This window comes from Apus apus, chromosome Z, assembly GCF_020740795.1.
Source record: "Apus apus isolate bApuApu2 chromosome Z, bApuApu2.pri.cur, whole genome shotgun sequence".
NCBI lineage: Eukaryota > Metazoa > Chordata > Aves > Apodiformes > Apodidae > Apus > Apus apus.
Window position 1 is genome coordinate 54859104 of NC_067312.1, and position 19114 is coordinate 54878217.

The 19114-nt window shown below is 44.3% G+C and overlaps 1 protein-coding gene across 5 annotated transcripts in view; it reads left to right on the top strand.

Annotated features, from left to right (window-relative positions):
• Positions 1-19114, top strand: part of MUSK (muscle associated receptor tyrosine kinase) — a 54554-nt gene that overhangs the window by 14395 nt on the left and 21045 nt on the right. For 4 of the 5 annotated variants that reach the window (XM_051642598.1, XM_051642600.1, XM_051642601.1 and 1 more), the window contains exons 6-8: positions 11206-11330; positions 14806-14965; positions 16451-16457. In XM_051642598.1, the coding sequence (XP_051498558.1) occupies positions 11206-11330; positions 14806-14965; positions 16451-16457 (292 nt within the window). Of the gene's footprint in view, positions 1-2219; positions 2229-11184; positions 11331-14805; positions 14966-16450; positions 16458-19114 lie in introns of all 5 variants that reach the window. The other variant, XM_051642603.1, reaches the window with a different exon arrangement.

The following is a 19114-nucleotide window of genomic DNA, read 5'->3' on the forward strand; positions in this document are numbered from 1 at the left end:
TTGCCTGGGAAGGGGCAAGGCAATATTCCTGTTATGAGCGTGCTTGTCACTCAGACACAGAGAGAAGCTGCCCAGTAGGTTTTTTTTTCATGTGTGAAATAAATTCCACTGGATGGTTTCACTTTAAGCTCTTGCTGTCTTTTTCAGATGTGGTGCTTATAACCAATATTTGAAGTATATACAACTCTAGCACCAAATAAGAAGTGGCTACTGCAAAACAGCAGTAAAACTATACATTTTTGCATTTACTTACAGATCAGCTGACCTGGGCTCTGTGTTCTGAAGAGTTTTTTTCTCTGTTTTGGAGAATGTTTTCTTCTCTCCTTGGGGGAGGGAAAGTACCACTTTACTAATTGGTTGAATGAGCTCCTGTCCTATATGTTCTTCACTCTTCAAAACAAAAAAGTGACAAAAGAAATTGAAAAGCTGACTGTAAATTGCTTACAGTATAGAAGTGACAGTTGCTTATAGATGAGGCATAAAGCTGTAAACCATATGTTTGTTTATGAGCTGAATTTTTATCTTCAACTATGGAAAGTGCATTTTCTGGAAATGAGTGGATTTAATGCCATTAAAATGTAAGAAGGGTTGTAGTGGATGAGGCCCTAACACAATTGAAGGTAGAATATTCTTCGAGGTGTCCTTCCCTTCGAACAGAAGCGCATGTGTGGAAATCCTCTGCTGTAGGAAGACAGTCTCAATTGCCTACTGTGCTTTTTAGCCTTCCATATAGGAAATTTATGTGCAGAATTCCTGAAAAAAAATTTTTTTCTTCCCCTGAAGGTGAAGAACAACCTTTGTATTCTGCCTTTGCAGATATTGGATCCTATCAGTGTAATCAGTCACCTCTGATGTTCCCAGTTTGCCCACTGATGCTTTTTAATGTTGCATAAGAAAGAAAAGGGCCATAAATATGTGTATCGTAACATGAAAGGAAGGATTACACAGATGGTCCTATTGGTTGTGTACTGAGTTAGGTACACCTACATCTTGTGATTTATTTGAAGTTGAACTTGATCTCCAGTCTGTGGCACCAGAGAGTTGTGCAGTTTGGGAGTTTTGGAGTATCCTGTGTGTAAGGTTTAGTTTTGAAGTAATCACTGTACAAACGCATGTCTAGAAATTACCAGTCATAAATATGTCAGGAAACAAGCAGATAAATTAGCTAGGATAAGTGCTGGAAGATCCAGTGTGCTCATCAAGAAACTAACTGGACTCTCTATGGATTTAATAGTATTTTTAAATCAAATCTTCTCTGCAGTTTCCAACTGGCTGAACAGAGGTGGACAGGTGGAGGTCTACTGATCCTTTCTTTATCCAGGCAGTTTCATTCATCCCTCTGTGGAAATGTTGCTCCACTTCCTACTTTGATACTATATGGCAGCACATAGATCAAACAAATCAAAACAAGGCCTCACGCTTCTCTGTCTTGGACATTGTTTGTTTCTGCGTTCCAACCCTGGTAGATAGAATTCTTTTCCTGCCCACAGTTTATTGCTTATTACTAGCTACTAAAATAATACCCTGCCACAGGCCACAAAAATGTTCCCCTATAAGCCACTTGTGAGACCGCCTTAGCCTTAAAAATAGGAAGGTTTTCCTTGGAGACTCATCCCTTCAGAGCAAAGAACCTGCCAGGACATGGGTAGATTCAGTATAGATTTTTTAATTATTTTTTTTAAACCATTTTGTCCAATAATTCTTGAAGCCAATAATGGGACAGCAGACTAGGGGACAATAGAAAGCAACGCCTTGGCTATTTAGTTAAGAAACTATGCCCACAAAGTATAAAGCATTAGCTTCCTTCAACTGTTTTGTGGACCTCTTATATAGCCTTGGGATAGATTTGCATCACAGATAAATAAAAAGACAAGAAAGTCACACCCTAATTCAGTTAATAAGAATGAATATATTTATTTAGTCCAATTAATCTGTCCATTTGAAAGGACTGCATTCGAGAGATGGACCCTATTTCAAATGAAAACTGGCTCCAGATATGCCATGCAGAAATTTTTCTATGGTTTTGTGTCAACAAGTCTGTACTTAGTGTAGCAAAAACAGGAAAGGGAGACCTTACCCTGTCTCTTGCCACCTTGTCCATAGATTAGTGAAATCTGAATTTTTATCTGTGCCATCTTCTAAGGTAGGATGTTTGGATGAGCTAGATTGTGAAATAGCAGTTTCATAGAGAAGTATGCAGTTTTGCATATAAGTGCAAGAGGAAGAGGGTTTGGCTCTGCCATGAGCAGAAGCAGAAACCCTGGGAAAGGATTGCCTTCCCTGTATTTATGGATGCTGTACCTATACCTGCAGCAGTGTCCTATTGCAGCAAACAGATAATACTGCTGCTTGCTTTTAAAAATTGAAAAGGGTCTGAGGGGAGAGAGCATTACGAGGAAATAAAATAGTATCCAGCTTGCCCGTAATTACACTGAAGTAACTGACTGGCCTCAGAGGGGTGGCATGGGCGTAACCGAAAGCCCAGAATATCTCATTAAATCTCCTCCTATCTACTGTATTCATCATAGTCATCCTGAGGTTCTCAGATGCTGCAGATATGACCATAGCCCTAATTACAGAGTAACAGGGCAGCCACAGGAAAAAGAAAACAGGCCCAGGCCTTCAGCAAATGAACAAACAAGTGTCAGCTACTCAGTTTATTCCTGAGGCTTGCTCTGCTGTGACTCAGGCAATGAGGTGCATGCTGCCTTTTAGTAGCTGTTGTGGGGTGTTTTCCTGAGGAGCTGCAAAGCAGACCTCCTGGGAGCATAAAGTTTCTGACAAAGCATATAGAAGTAATTCTTCTTTAATGGACATTTGAGTCTGCTATTCCCTTTGGCAAAAACCACTTTCCCCTAACAAAGAGTTTAGAAAGGCATTTAAAAATTCGTTAATTTCTCACATAATTTAATGAATTGTGATTTTAAGGAAAAAAAAAATTTTGCTGACACACTCTGGCTTGTAAACTGTGTTAGGTAGTGAGGAATCATGTGCTTTCTTCACAACAACAAAGAGAGCAGAGGATAAAGAAGATCCATGGCTATCAGATAAAGGGGGCCAGAGCAAACTGAGACAACCATACTGCCTTTTCACACTGGAAACCAAGATACAGCTGAGGTTGACGATATGGAAAGGATGGTTTTGAAGACAACCTTGAAATTTTATGGAATCTATTTAAAACATCCAGGTTTGGTAAGTTGTCTGTGGGCCAATATAATTTTTCTAAAGGCTGATTCCTTTTGTCTTCCAAGGACCTCTTCCATCTTTCTCATTCAGGTGGCTGTGGTGAAAGGGAAAGCCTGGCTCTTATTTCCACTCTAACTGACTTTTCCAAGCTGTATAGCTCTATATTTTGGTTCTAGCACTAACGCAAGCTCTAGTGTCACACCATATTTCTAGGTTATATGTGCCTATACTATGAAATAGAAAGTGTCTGCTGCTGTGCTTGTGCTGGTCTATGTAGGAATGGTCTCCTCACAAGTATGAAACGGAATGGCAGCCCCAGGCAGCCCCTCCCAAAAAGGGCATCTCAGACTAGGAGTTGAGAATAGGGAACTAAGATTGGTCTTTCTGTTAGGAGGGACTAGCAGAGTTTTCAGCACTGAAAACCAACCATGCATGGTGGATGAAGTGAACAAGGAACAGGCTACTTGCTATCACCCCAAAACAGGACACAACCTAGCATCTACTGCTAGCAGCACTTTAAAACAGATGAAAGGAATTACTATTCACATGGCGTGTAATTAAATTTATGGCACTGCTGTTACCTATTGGTGGAGACCAGATGTTAGGATGCTATAGGACTTATCTTGGTTTTGGGTATCCCAGTGATTCCTGTAATTTCCTGCTCCACTTGTGAGAATGGAAGAGGGAGACTTGTGTGCAGCTGTGGAGGTTTCAGTACACGCAGACAGGCTGGGAGCCTCAGCAGAGGTCATATTGTGTCGTGATCACAACTGGAATGGGCAAAAAAGTTGCTCTTTGACTCAGGAGTCTGGTAGCTTCTTTTCCAGTTTCTTGAGTGGTAACAGGTAAAGGCACATGATGTGTCTCTGTGCTGTAGAAAAGCCAGAGCATGGGGAGGTTTAGAAGTGTCTTTTTTTCAAAGAAAGCAAAGGCATATATAAGAGCAGTACTGACATTAAAAGAATTTCCTTATTAATTTCCTTGGGAAGTAATTTGAACATGTTATCCTCAGTTGTCCTTGAATCTGGTGATTGCCCTGTATATAGAAATGAACACTAGTAAAGAACAGGTTTTATATAGTTACACAGGATATAAGCTATCTACTTACATTTTACTCCTGGTTGTTATAGCTTTGCATATTTGAGGTGTCCGCTTTTAGGATTCCAGAGACATCTACATGCAATGCAAAATCTTTCACAGCTGAGAAGTTCCTGTGCTGGCTGGTGCATTTAACATTATATGAATCCTTCTGCTGGTACAAATTGTCCTACCATCCATAAATCTTGGAACTCACCCTAGAATAAGGTTAACTTGAAAACCTATTGCCTTGCTAAGAAAAACTTGCTTTGATACTAGATGTTGTGGTTTCCTCCATCTTTACACTTCTTTACACTTGCCCCTGCTGTCCATCTCACAGCCTCAGGGTTCAGGTTGAATGTATAGTGCTGTGCTGCCTGGCCTGTGCTGCATGAGGTGTTAGAACAACTGCAAGCACCAGTCCTTCAAAATAATATATCAGGAGCCAGGAGAGCTTAGAGATTTTGAGATTTTGTACAAAATGCTGATATTTCAAATGCATTGGAAGGTTCTTCTCCCACATTACCATGATAATGAAGGACTACTTGCTTACAGCATTTCTTCAGCTTGCATTTCCAGTTCTCACATCTAATCATGGTGTTCCTTGAGAAGTAATACAGTGGTTGTGTGCATTTCCTACTGTGTTTCTACGTATTTTTTCTTTTGATAATCTGTATACATGTGGTTCCCTGGCATTGAATGTTTGGATGGGGTTTAAATATAATAGCTAAGAAATCTGATAGAGATAAGTGGAAGAGTCTCATATCAGCTTTGCCTGTGACATTTTGCTCCTCTTTGTGATTACTTGGAAGGCTTGCAAAAAGATAAATAGTGCAGTTTTGATAAGAAAGACTCAGACATAAAAGCCAAACTGACCCTGCCATTATCTCAGGATTTAATTATTAACCCAGCAATTTTGAAAGGGGTGGCAGGGTGGCAGCATGCCTTGAGCAGTGGCAAAGGAACAAGGTGAGCTGTTCCCATACAGAGGCATGTGGTGAGCCATGCACAGAGACCATCCCTGCTCCTATGAGAGGAGCTGCTGACCCTGCTTACTGAGGAATTTGTTTGTTCCCCGAGCTGGGATTCAGTCCTGTCATGTCAGCTGTAGAGACTGAGCCTTGCTTGTTCTGCCCTGGCTCCTGGCATGCAATTAGCTGCTGCACGCAGCTCCACGAGGTTTTCTGCAGCCACTGGTCCTGCAGCACAATGTGCGGTATGTTCTCAGCCCTGGTATTTAAAAAATGGTTGGGATTTTACACAGATTAATCTGAAATGTCAGAAAACACAAATGCTGTGGCTTTCTATGTTTATAAACGTATTTGTCAGACCTCCCCTGATCTCTCACCAGCAGGAAGGAAATAGTAGCCCCTCTGCTTGTATACCTTTCCTTGACTGCTTGGTTTAGACTTGTCAGAAAGACTGAATGGATGTGAGATGAATGAATCTGAATAAAGAATTAGACTGGACTTCTCACTGGCAGAAGACCACATTGGGGCAAGTTTTTGGTTCTTCAGAACATATAGGTAGCAAGTATAAATGATTTTTTACAGATTACTAAGCAAAGACCAAACCCAGAGAACTCTGTAGTGAAGGAGTCACTTCAGTCTGTCATGCTTTGAGTACAAAAGAGCTATGGGAACATCAGCGAGTGTGAGCAAAAAAATGTTTGCAGTTTAGCTCCTACATTCCTACACATGAATAGTACACAGCACAAAGGCTTTGCCAGGATATTTATATCAGCGAAGTTCCTGAGGCAATGTGTAGTTTACCAGTTCCCCCAGCAATGTGGATCATTGGTTCTCAGCACAGCACCAGCTGTACCAGAGGAAAATGCCTTTAGAACATAAGAGTTGCTTTAACCCTCTGCGTTTTGCAGCTCAGCTGGAAAATTTTTTCAGTGTAAAAATTTTTACCTGGCTGTAATCACTCAAAAGGCCATTTTTCATGATCAAACCAAAACAATTGAGGAAAGTGGAGAAGGTTGTGATATCAGATCTGGCAGTATAAACACACCAGGTCTGGCTCATGTGTGGAACCAGGCTCAGGCTGCGGTGGGAAGAAAGCATGTACCCACTGTTGCTAGGTGGCTACTAACACAGGTTTAGCTCTCAGTGGCCTTATCTTAGTTTGCACTATCAGGTATGCTTTACAGTATGCCAGGACTAGCAACAAACTCTTGGATGTGAGTATGCATGGATGTTGACAGGCTGGGTTACTTAATTTACATTAGAAAATGTTGCTTGTGTCCTCTGAAAGCTGAAGTTCACCAAAGCCAACGGACATTCTGGAAAAAAAAAAAAAAAAACCTCAACAACACCTACCCCATACCCCACACCCCAAAACCAGAGCTTGACAGGGCCTGGTGCAACAAAGTCAACATTAAGGTTTATGAAACCCTGGTTAAAAGGAACATCCTCCTGCAGTGGGACCTCCTGCAAGGGTTTTCTGTGAGCATTACTGATCTGGGCATTACTTTGTCCTTTCCAGAAAGCACCAGCATAGCCCCAGGCCACTCAACTACTATCTGTATGAGAATGGCCCAATCCAGCCTGCTTTAACCAAAAAACCGTACCCAGATTGGGAGCAGGTATCTGCCATGACTGCAGGATGGGGCCCTAAACCCTGGAAATGAAACACAGCTCAGTCAAAGGCGACAGGAAAACAAAGTCACCTGGAAAGAGTTACCCATTCAAAATGGGGGCTGGGGGGAGTGGAGGGAAGCCTGCTTTAATCTTTTTATAGTATAAAAATTTTGTGACTGAATTAAAGCCCTACTGTTTGGACTGGATGATGTTACCTAATTCTCAGAAATGAGAGCAGCTGGCCACAGTGCAGATACCTCCTAGCAAGCCCTGCAGAGCACAGCACATCATTTAGCAGGGCTGTAAAAGAAAGGACATTTATTAGGCAGCTTGGGAGTGAAACTTGACATGCTGGCTTGGCTTTTAGCTGGCTGGATTTCATTTCCAGGTCCTCTGTTTTATTTTCCACTTAAATGAATAAATTAAGGCCTCTTTGCGTGCCTTCCGTAACTGCGTTTTGGAGCCACTTTGGGTAAATCCTGAGGTCCTGAGAGATTTTGACATGAATGTTGCTAACCTTGTGATGATGTAGTTAAAGAGGCAAAGGTCCTGTCAAAATCCATTTTTGGTAGGTCTTGAAAAGGAGGGCAAGTAACAGAGGTGTTAAAAATTACCTTATTGTTGGGAATTTTCACCCTGAGGCAAAATGAAAACAAAACCATGAACTGAGCTCACAAAATAATGTGAGTTTTACAAACATTTATTGCCGTTTCCTGTTCCTTCCTCTTCCTGCCTTTCAAACACCTCTCCTCTACAGATGCTTAGTTTGCCGCCATCAAAGTCGCCATTTCTTTCTTGCCTTTGTTTCTTTTCTTTCTTCATGTAATATGGTGGGGGAAAAAAAAGTAGTAATTTTGAGAGCTGGCTTCCTCCATTTAACTACAAGATGAATTTCTGCGCTGATGCAATTGCCACAATGGACCTTAAGCTCTACTGGGTGGTCTTCCACTGCTGGAAAGTGACGCTGGCTACTCTCACAAACCCATCTTGAATTTCCCACAGCAATCAAGTCTGCTTGCAATGGCATTGTGTTGATCATCCACCCATAGATGATAATGCTGAGAAGCAGCTGATGCTATTTTTGCTTAAGGCTGTGCCCTTTGGGAAATGTCTCTCTGGGTGTGCAAGCTAGTGGCGGCCCAAAGCCCAGCAGTGTGTGGGGAGTCCAGCCTTTGTCCCAGGGAATTTCTCACTTAAAAATAATATAATATAAAAAAATCCAAGTTATTCCATTCATGGTATCTAGAGCTAAGTACTTAAGTTGAATAGCCACACTTTCAATAGAGCACTTTTAAAGAGCATGCAAATTTGGTACTTGAAATGTTGAAGTATTAAATCTGTTGCTTCAATTTTGAAAGTCCTGGAAGTGCACATGGTGATAATGAGGGTCACAGAAGCTTCTGTTCTTCCACACTTTGGAAATCAGGTTATTTCCTTACAGCCCCCCTTTTATTAACCATCCCTCATTGTAGTAGGTAATACACCTGTAGTACTTCCACAAGAAACATGTGAATCCTTAGCAGCTGTGGTTGGATTTTTTAACTCTATATTTGGTATTGTAGGCTTGAATGGCCTGACCTTATTCCTTCCCTACACTGCTGGATGAGCCCTCGTGTTGGGCTACTATACCAAGTGCCGTAATCATTGCTGGTGGGGGGATCTCAGGTAATGGGGTGCAGCTTTCTGGCCTCTCCACCATGTATGAGCTGGACCAACCACTGTGCTCACCATGGCTTTGCTCCCTGCCTCTGCAACTGCCATGATTTTCAAAATGTGCCTTTTTTTTCCTCCTGGCTGAAAGATTTTTGCAGATTTTGGGAGTAGTAGTAGTACAGAGGAGAGTACATGTGCCTGTGTCTGGCACTGGCTATAAGGGTCCTGTTAATTTGTTGCTTCAGTATTAATTAAGCTGGGTGGGATCTGAGCAGCAGAGTTGTCTTGCGGGCCAAGTCCCAGCAGCACACTGAGAAACAAACAGCAGCATGAGAAAAGCACTAAGGGCTGTGTTCTGGCCCAGGAGTTAACATGCTGCCTTCAGCAGGAGCCGTGTGCAGGTAACTGCTGCCAGGGGACAAGCCAAAAGCTTAGTATTTCTCCAAATTAGGTATAAAAGTAATTATGAGCTTTGCCCAGAGCACTCAGGGCTGAATTCGTAACCATCTGTTGTTAATGACCTGGAGTGCAACTTCAGGCAAGGGTTTCATTTAACTTATTGTTCCTCAAGAAAGCCAGCAACTGCAGCTTTCCTCATTAGCAGTAAAGCTTCATACCTGCTGCCTCACTGAAGGGCAAAGGGGGTGCAGCAGCATTGATGCTGCCCTGCTTTGACTTTAAGCAAGTGTCACCAAGCATCAACACCAAGAGATTGCTTGGAGACTGTAGAGGAACTAAGAAGCTGAATGTAATATGTATCCTCCCAGCCTTTTCACTTCACTGTCATGAAATTTAATCATCCTAGAAACCTCTGCTCAGGAACCTGTTGAATGTCTTTACTCTTAAGACAGAAAAGTTTCTGCACTGAAATGTTCTCCTAGGGTTGCCTATCCACAAAAGCTAGTTTTAGGGTTTTTGTTAAAACAAATCTCAGCTCCTGACAGGCCAGGAGCAGATGGAAGGACTAGGTGGAAAACCTATACTTTTTTATTCCAACTGAAATTTTGCAGATTAAGCCTTCCCATCCCAAATGGCAGGGACGTATGTTCAGTTTCTGAAGGGACTCCAGTTAGTCTCTTAATTGTTCTGCATTGGAGGTCTCTACTGGGGAACAACAAGTGACCAATGCCAAGAGGTACCTTAGGCAAACAGACACAGAAGACTGTTACATGGTCAGATGTGTTGGTAAGGGGAACCATATACATAACAAACCTGGGCGTGTCTGAAAGCTCCAAGAGAAACTCCCCTACTTAGTAAAATTTCCAATGGAGACTTCTAGCTTTTAGTCAAGAGGTAGAGAGTGAGCTGTACTCACTAAGCATGAGAAATTGGAGGAAGAAACAGCACATATTCAGCCTGCTTCTGCATAGATATTCAGGCATCTCCATTAAAAGATTTGGATCAAAACTCTAATGTTCCATATGGGAAATGCCTCTCTTCTCTGGTTTCCTCTATGTGGTCCAAGTACAGCAGCTGAAATATAGCTTGTGAAGGCCATCAGAGTTGTGTGTCTGAATTGAAGTAAGTTTTCAACAAAAATACTTCAGTTCTTCTTTTAACAAATATATATCATACCGGGCTAGGGAGACGCCTTTCTTATCTTCAAATTGCCCAGTTACCATATTGCCACAAAAGAAATAAGAGCAGTAGAGAGGAAAAGTCACTTTGAAAACCTACCTCCCGCTGCAGTCTTCATCTTCACAAAGTTATGCTCAACATGAGCATCCAGTGTGTACTGGAGCCAAGAAGGCCAACCACACCTTGGGTTCCATCAAAAGAAGTGTCGCCAGAAGGGCCAGTGAGGTGATTCTGCCCCTCTACTCTGCTCTGGTGAGACCCCACCTGGAATACTGTGTACAGTTCTGCTGCCCTCAGCACAGGAAAGGCACAGACCTCTTGGAGAGGGTCCAGAAAAGGGCCACAAAGATGATTAAAGGGCTGGAGCACCTCTGCTATGAAGACAGGCTGAGAAAGTTGGGGCTGTTCAGCCTGGAGAAGAGAAGGCTCCAGGGAGACATTATAGCAGCCTTCCAGTACTTGAAATGGGCTACAGGAAAGCTGGGGAGGGGCTTTTCATCAGAGAGGGCAGTGACAGGACAAGGGGTAACAGTTTAAATTGAAAGAGGGTAGTTTTAGGTTAGACATCAGGAGGAAATTCTTCACCACGAGGGTAGTAAGGTGCTGGAATAGGTTGCCCAGGGAGGTTGTGGAAGCCCCCTCCCTGGAGGTGTTCAAGGCCAGGTTGGATGAGGCTTGTGCAACCTGGTCTAGTGTGAGATGTTCCTGCTCATAGCAGGGAGGTTGGAACCTGATGATCTTTAAGGTCCCTTTCAACCTTCACCATTCTATGATTCTATGATAACTTGATACCTATTTGCTGTAAGCTGTCCCAGCTGCATGCTACTGATGAGTTTGCTCTTAGTTTTTTGTATATTACCTCCTTTCAGGTGTCAAACTCAGATAATGTTAAAATTTCCAGAGGTATAATTTTGGTATGTAAGGTGCAGAACAGAACCATGATGGTCACTTTCTTTCTTTGTCCCTTTTTCAAGGCTGTCGCTCACTGGGAAGCCTATGCTATGCTCTGCTTTTATTCATGGGGCTAGAGGTGATTTCAAGATGTACTGGGGAGGAAGCATCCCCTGATGAGCACAGTCTCAGCTTTACATCACTGTTCAGCTAGCGCCTTTGTCTTCTCCTGCAGTTTTTGCCAGAATCCTGAAGGCTCCTGAATCCCAAAATATCACCTTTGGGTCTGTGGTGACATTGCGGTGCACAGCTATCGGCCTTCCAGTCCCCACCGTCACCTGGCTAGAAAATGGGAAAGCTGTAAGTGACTCTTTTTTCATACTTTTGGCCCTGGAGGGCTGCTGGCATCTGGAAGTACAGTTCAGGGATTAAAATGTGGGGCTGGGAGCCAGATCCTGTCGTTTCTGTTCCTGCCTCACTTAGCACCTTGCTGAGCAATCATGTCGAGCCTGCCTTGTCTCCCTGCTGCAATTTTCTCCTTTGCAAAACACTCTCCTCTTTTCCAGGGTGTTGCATAGGTTAATTTGTTATGGTATAGAAAGCCTGAGATGAAGAATGCTTTTGATGTTTACCACCTTCCTCCAAACTAGGGTTTCTAGAACTTAATTTTGGGTTTAAGTATTTCTGCAGACACCTTTCCTCTCTTTTGTCCTAGTGTGATAACAGTAACATGGCAAAATTGCTTCTTTGACAAAGTAACAAAAACTGAGGCAGTCAGATAGAGCAAACTGTCTTGAAGCAGAATACCTATGGGACAGCATATATGCACAGTATATTTGCAGATGAGTGGATCTGAAATTTTCTAGATTGGCCTAGGTGACACACTGAATTGTGTCACAAATTTATTCCTGGCTAGAAGCATATCCTCAAGAAAGGTACACCCTCTTTGGCAGCAGGCATCAAGAGATGCAAATCCACTGCTTCTCACAGGAAATGGTTCAGTGGTCTAATTGTCCTGACCATTTAAAATGGGTGCCTGCTTTGAATTCATCTGGCTTTCATGTCCATGTGTGGGCTATTGTGATGGTTCCTTTCCTCTGAACTTGAGAGTTGCTGAACACCTAGTATTGCCTACCCTGGAGTGAGTGGTGCACCACAGGCACAGCAGCTCTGCAGCCTGAGCCTGCCATGGCTTCCCTCCAGTCTTCACACAATTATGGTAGACACATTTTATACTCTCTGTGGGCTTTCAACAGCTTTTTTGAGAATGTGAGCCCCAGGGTGTGATGCTGTGGAGGCAGGTGGAGCAGCTGCTGCATGCAGGCTGGCAAGTTGCCTCCACCCTTTCCCATTGACCCCCTGTCCCGTCAGTCCTTCTGGCTACTGCCTGGCTAGGGCCATTCCTGTGGCCTTCCTTGTCCAGAGACCAATAAATCCTCTTGCTCAAATTCCTTACTTCAAGAGGCTATCACTATCCTGGTCTTTATCCTTCCTTACCATTTATTAAAATATATTATAAAGGAGCCTGGCTACTCTTCTGGCTGTCTTGCCTTCCTTATATCCTCTAAACCTTATTGTGTCCTTCATACTGATTAGGACTAATTTTCTATATTCCTTTGCGATAGTTAGGGAGAACACCAAAGGTCAGCCTCTGTAGAGCCCCATGTGTTCTCAGTAGTTTCTGGAGATAACTATTCCGAGACAACTGCAGGTATTCATTGAAGATTTCTCCATTGGGGAAGAAACTTTTGGGAGGTCTGGGGTTCCTGGAAAGGGCAGAGTATTTCTGGAGCACAGAACCCCAGCTCTGCCAAGTTTCCACTGGTGTGAACATCCAATGGAGTGCTGAGTGTGAGACAATGCTCAGTCCCTGCCCAAGGCCACTGCCTGGGTGATCAGCTCTGCTCTGCCCCACTCCTGTCTGTGAAGCAAAGTGCAGTTCCAGGAAGGATGTGCTCCAGACTGCCTCATTTTAAACACTGCAAGGAGATCCTAGCAAGAGCCCGTCTCTGGGGATGTTAGGCCAGGAAGTGGGTGGACTGCATCATGTGTGTTTGAGGGCTGGCTCACAAGCAGTCCCTGGTGAGTCATTTGAAGAGGCAATGGGCCTGTGGCATTATAGTCCACGAACACCAACCTGTAATTGTCCTGAGGTTTAAAGAGTGGGAATCTGCTGAGGTTACTGAGCTGCCTTTAAAGGGAAAGATGTAGTGTCCTTTTCCACAGATGACACAAGCCAAGAGGAGGAATCATGGCTCTCTGTGCTCACCAGGTGCAGCCCAGCACAGCTGGCAAAGGGGGAACTAACAGGATGTGGCACTCCTGAGCCCTGGAGGGCAAGGAGAGAGAGAGGACAGAAGTGGCTCAGGGCAAGCTGACAACTCTCTTGGGTTGATGCTGAAAGGCAGGAGCATCCTGTAAAGAAATTCTTCCCTTCCACCCAGAAGGTCCCACAGTGTATTAGTGCTGAGTGGTTTCTGGGGAGAAAAAACCCAAAACATCTAAAAATAAATCTAGACAGCACAGTAACAAAAGAGAAAGTTGTGAAAAAATATCCCCTGAGCTCCCATCCACCTGAACTGACTTCACAGCATAAGGCCAAAAAATATCCCTGGTCCCTGCATTTGCACAGTGACTGGCACACTACTCATCCAACAGATGTTGGTCTGGTTACTTAGTTATATGTTCCTGTGTACATTCCTCCACTACAGGTCCAAGTTCAGCTTGAGTAAGGCAAAACAAATACATTATTCTCAGCATTTTCTAATCAGAGAGAAACCAATATGGTTGGTGGAGACACAATGCAACACTGATGCTTCATTTCTTGCATTTTCAACTACCACTGTTAGTACCTTCAGGAGCAAACACAGATCCCACTGAAATAATGTTTCTGGTAACTTCCATGGAGATCAGACCGATCTTCTTTAGCCTCTCAAATAGATGTGTAAATAGACTGCTTTGCTGAGATGGATCTAGAGAGACAACTCTCACTGTCCTTAAGGCCAGGTTGCACTGGAGGGATCCACGGGCAACCACATCTCACTTGAATTACATTTCATGGTTCTTATTAGTATGAAGGGTAGAGATGACAATGCTGCTCCTTCCTACTACCTTTGCAACATAGAGTCTTGGTGTACCATGTCCTCCTGCTTTCAGGAATGCCATATGAACATGAAAGATTTGAGTATAAAATCAAGGCAACTGGCCAGAATCAGTAGGCTTCAACCTCATTTAATTGAGAATGTCTGACCTGGCAAAAGAGCTGGCCAAAATCACCATGTCTGCAAGCGCTTCCGTATTTCCAGGTGTGAGGAAAGAAAATTACGCATTATCTGCTAAAGTGTTGGAACCAGAGTGCTTGCTTTGCTCATGACCACTTTGAAAGTGGGGCAGTAGTTATATTAATCCAGAATCAACAACTTCCAAATTATTTTTTCTCCCTTTGTTTAGCCAGGATTTACCAAGCCACTTCATGCCCTTCCTTGCTAAGACATGAATAGGCAAACAATATACTTGAAGAGATCCCAGAACAATTAACTGGCTCAATTACATGAGCAAAACTAAGACTACAGCCCTCTGGAACTGAAAATTAATTGCAAAAGTATTGGTGAGGTGTGAAATAGGAGAGGTCTTTAACATTTGCTTTTGTCTGTGAAGTCAGCTGCTGTGCAAACACCAAAATAACACCAGCGGTTTTAGCTCTGCCACTTCTACCTGCTTGCTACATGTTTCTCTGCCAGTTTAAATGCTTAGGGCTGATTCTCTTAGATTTTTTCTTGGCTTGTTTGTTTGCCTTCGTTGGAAACACCACTACAGGGATATTTTACTCTCTTAGGTTTCTGCAGGGTCTATATCAGAAACTGTCAAGGACAGAGTGGTTGACTCCAGACTGCAGGTGTATGTCACCCGACCTGGCCTGTTCACTTGCCTTGCCACAAACAAGCACAGCAAAAGCTTTGGAGCTGCAAAAGCCGCAGCAACCATCAGCATTTCAGGTATGCTGAGGAAGAGCGCGTCATTACTTTTTAACCTTTGTAATCACAGTCCTGGCTTCCCTGCCAGGGGGAGAGAAAAGGGGTGTGAAGTCCTGGGGTGGAGGAAGGAAAGCCTTGGAGAGCTGATAGTTTGCAGGGGGCTAAATTTGAGTACAAGTACATCCACCACCAGGATATTTCCTCATACATTCTTACACTTTAGAGACTGGCACAGCTGTCATTTCCTGAATGTTTGATGCCGTCTTGTACTTTGTGTCCCAGAAGCACACTTCGTAAGTTCATCCATGCAGAGGAAGTCGTGGCTGAGACCCAGTGTTGGTATCACCTAACAGGAAGGTGAAAATAGCTTTCCTGGGCAGTTTGGCTTCTCAGGGGGTTGCCTCCAGAAAGAATGGTTGTTGCTGTCAGAGCAATACCCTGTTGTGCCTGGGATAACCTGTGTTCCCAAATGGGCAAAGGATGGTCCAACGAGGAGAAATACCAATGGTCTGAGCTAGCTGGCAGCATTTCTCAAACTAAGTGAAAGGTGCCAGCTTTTGCTTTCCCTCTTGTGAGAGGCAGGAGGGTTTAGTTAGAGGAAAGAGGAATCACCCGGGACTCCAGACACCAGATGGTAGCCTTGGTCCTGCTGATAATCAGACATGCACCTGCCCTTCTCTCTGTGCCACAGCTTCTGCTCTGTTGAGAAAATAACCATGTCCTTTCTTACACTGAGACCTAGCAGCAAGGTCTGCCCTGTAAGAGACTCAGCACTTGGTACCGTATTTCACATCCTCACTTCTGCTTTTAGCCCTGACAAGGCTCTGCCCCACACAACAGGGAGGGTAGGTGCTCTGGGCTGGTGGGAGAACCTGCACTGCTCTTCTCCAGGCTGGCCGTGCTCTGAGGGAGGGGAGAGGCCCACCTGACACAAGCAGGAACCTGCCTCATCTATGTCCCAGCTCCCGAGGCTCCCAGGACAGAGGTGTCCCAGTCCTTGGCTGATGCTCAGCGCCTCCTCGTGGCAGCACAGCCCAGCTCCCCACAGCCCTGCAAGTGGGCAACAAAGCCGTGTGCCTGTGCTGTTCCCCAGTCCTGGTTTTCCCACCTGGGACAGCTGCTGCCTGTAGCAATGAGTGCATGGGTTGCATTAACAGAGGTTGCTACCTGCTGATTATGAAGGACTGAAAGGATAAGAGTGAAGGTGTGGACTGAGGGTTCAACAGTCCACCTCAGCAAGAACTGAGAAATTTTCTCCTCCTCATTCCCTCTCCCCATATGGTATCTTGTGTTGCCCAACATTTCTTCCCCTGAGAAGGTCAGAACTTAGGTGCATTTATTTTCAGACAGCTTACAGATGTCAGACATATTGTATCAGACTTATTTCCTAGCATGGAAATCTTAATTCCCACACCTCAGAGGGGGTAATAAAGTGTCACTGATGTCTTTTCCATTTCTTCTTTCCCTTGGCTCATGACAACTTCTGGATCTGGTGTCTCTCGGCAGAGTGGAGGTAAGAATGACTTTCTATGTCTGCCTGGGGGCTTTCTCTGGGCCAGGGAGAAGAGAGATGAACCAAGAGGATTTAGTTAATTTTTCTAACGAAGGGAGTGGGTTTCTGGATGCCAAGCATACAGATGATGGCACCTCAAGGGAGCACTGAGCTGCTTTCTAAAGGTATAACTGGAGACTGGGCCCGGGTAGATAAGGATATGTCTGTATCAAGCAAACAGTGGATTACACATCAGTGAGGGTATTGAAAATGTATCAGTGAGCAGAATATTCTGGAGTAAATTCTGTTAACAATTACACATCCACATCTTTGCTGACCTTGTAAATTTACAGGCAAAAGCTTCACTGCAAGTTAAACTCCTGTCTATACACTGCCAAGATTTTGGCACTGGACTGGGGCAAGAGAGATTTAGATGTTTGTCTCAGGCAGAGTTATAGAAGGTTAAAACCACCTGTATGTGATCAGAGATACACCTTTGCTTAGTATTTTTTTGAGTACTAAACAATTTGGCTGGTGTTTTATTTTTAGAGTCCTAGCATATTTCTACATGCTGCACTTGCAAATCAATCTGGAAGGAAAATGAGAGGGTTAGCCTGGGTGGAGGGCTGGCTCTCAGAGCAAAGAGCAGAGCCTGAGAAATTCTGAGCAAATGGCTTTGTCACTCTGCTGACACAAGCTCCTTGCAAAGGCCCTTGTCCCCCTCACAAGGTCTTGCAAGGTTGATTCAGGAAGTTTGTACGTGATTTAGTGACTATCCAATGATGATGGCAGACTTATGCCTTACACCTGCACCCATGTAGGTGTGACAGGCATGGAAAAAGTGATCAAATACTCAGCCTTTATGTCCCACAGTTGTTCTCAACATTTGTCTAATGAAATCCCCTCTCTGTGACAAGGTGTTGTGAGAAACGTATTGGTGCTTCTCCTTTGCACCTGGGTCTGTGTCTCTCTGCAGGTTTAAAAAAAGCTAGGAAACACAATATAAGCTCCGATGGCTCTTGTCAGGCTGCTTCTGCAGCCCACTGAAGTCAGCTGCACAGCTGCCCCATGTGCACTTGTCCCCTTCTTTGCCTGTTGGGCCACAGGAAGCACTCACCTTTCAGATTAAGCACAATGGGCATCATCAAGAAAAATGTGAATAATATCACTACTGCCGTGCCAAGATCAACTCCAGAAGGGAAGTAGGGGCAGAGAAGTGCTGTGGGGATATCTGCTCTGTGCCAGGAAGAGGCCATAGGCTGTGGTACCAGTGCAGGGTGCTGGGCTTGCCTATGTCACATGAAGGGATGTCTGTGGCGCCTGGGGTGGTGCAGGGTGTTGCAGAGTCACTATGGTTTTGGTACTACCTCAAGGAATCAGTGACTTCTTGGGTTTTTAGCTGATGTGACATACAGGAAAAAAAACCAATAAGAAAAAAAATTGACATGGACCTCATAGTAAAGCAGCTAAACAAGGGGCAGAGAGTGTCATCTGCAGAGAGCAGCATCTGAAAAGCAGAAATTTGCGTGTTCTGTACAATCCCTTGTCCATGTACCTCCAGCTTTCTGAAGAAAAACAGCAAGAACCCTCAGGCTGACAATGGGCAATTGTTTGGACAGAGGAATGAAATAAAAGGCAAAGATACAAATAGCTCTGCTGGCTGCTCCAAATGGCTGGCATGTTGTGAATTGAACTCCCTGACCCCAGTTAAACTGACCGTATGAGCAGTGGGGACAGCTGCACCCAGCCTTCCTCCCCTCTGATTAGGCTGTTCCCTGCACACAGGGGAGGCTGTTTTCCTAGGTTTCTCCTGGCACAGAGGGCACTGCATCCCAGGGGCTGCCTGAGTGGATGGCACATCCTCACCACATACCTTGCTGTTGTGAGGTGGCCATGGGAGCTGTTGAAAGCATAGCTGACCTGTGCTTGCCCTTGTCCTGCTGCTCCATTTTGATGAACATGGGGAAGAAGGGAGGGAGGGGTGACAGCTGTCTCTGGCTAGATGCAAAAAAGCATGGGGAAGGTAAATAAATGGTTAACCCTCCTGGGCTCTTTATTCCTCTGGCATAGCTCTGGCCCCATGCTTTGTGGCAGGAGTTTGCCTGTGGGAGATGTGGTGAAGACAGGAGAGGATGGACCTTACAGGGAAACACCAGAAAGAAAACTGCAGAGGCTTGTGCCTTTGTCCTCTCTGAGGCTCCCACCTATAGGTGTGTGGAAATGTAGCAGGGTCAGGAGGGGTGCAGGAGCTGAGGAGAGGCAGGCAGGAGCTTGGCTGGTCTGATCTTGCAAAGAATTTCCTGGCACATGTTGGATAGGATTCACCTGTCTCCTGCTCATTCAGTCCCTCCTAAATTAAACTGTTTCTAGTCTGGAAAGCAAAAAATCCTAAGTTATCACAGGTGTGCAGCAAGCAGTACTGCTCATTTCTAATGCAGAGAAGCAGGGAAAAAAAACAACTTTTCCCATCAAAGTCTTGGGGCAGTGTGGGGAGCCATGCTAAGTCACAACTGTTCTTGATGGCTCAGTCTTTTTGCCCGCTTACACTCTTAGTAACTCCTAGCCAGAAGCTTACGTGGAGGGTCTTGCACTCACCAGGGTTCCTTGCAGAAGTTTCATTTTTACTTGTTATAACCATCTATCCTGTCTACCTCGGTTAGCCTTACAGATGCCACTTG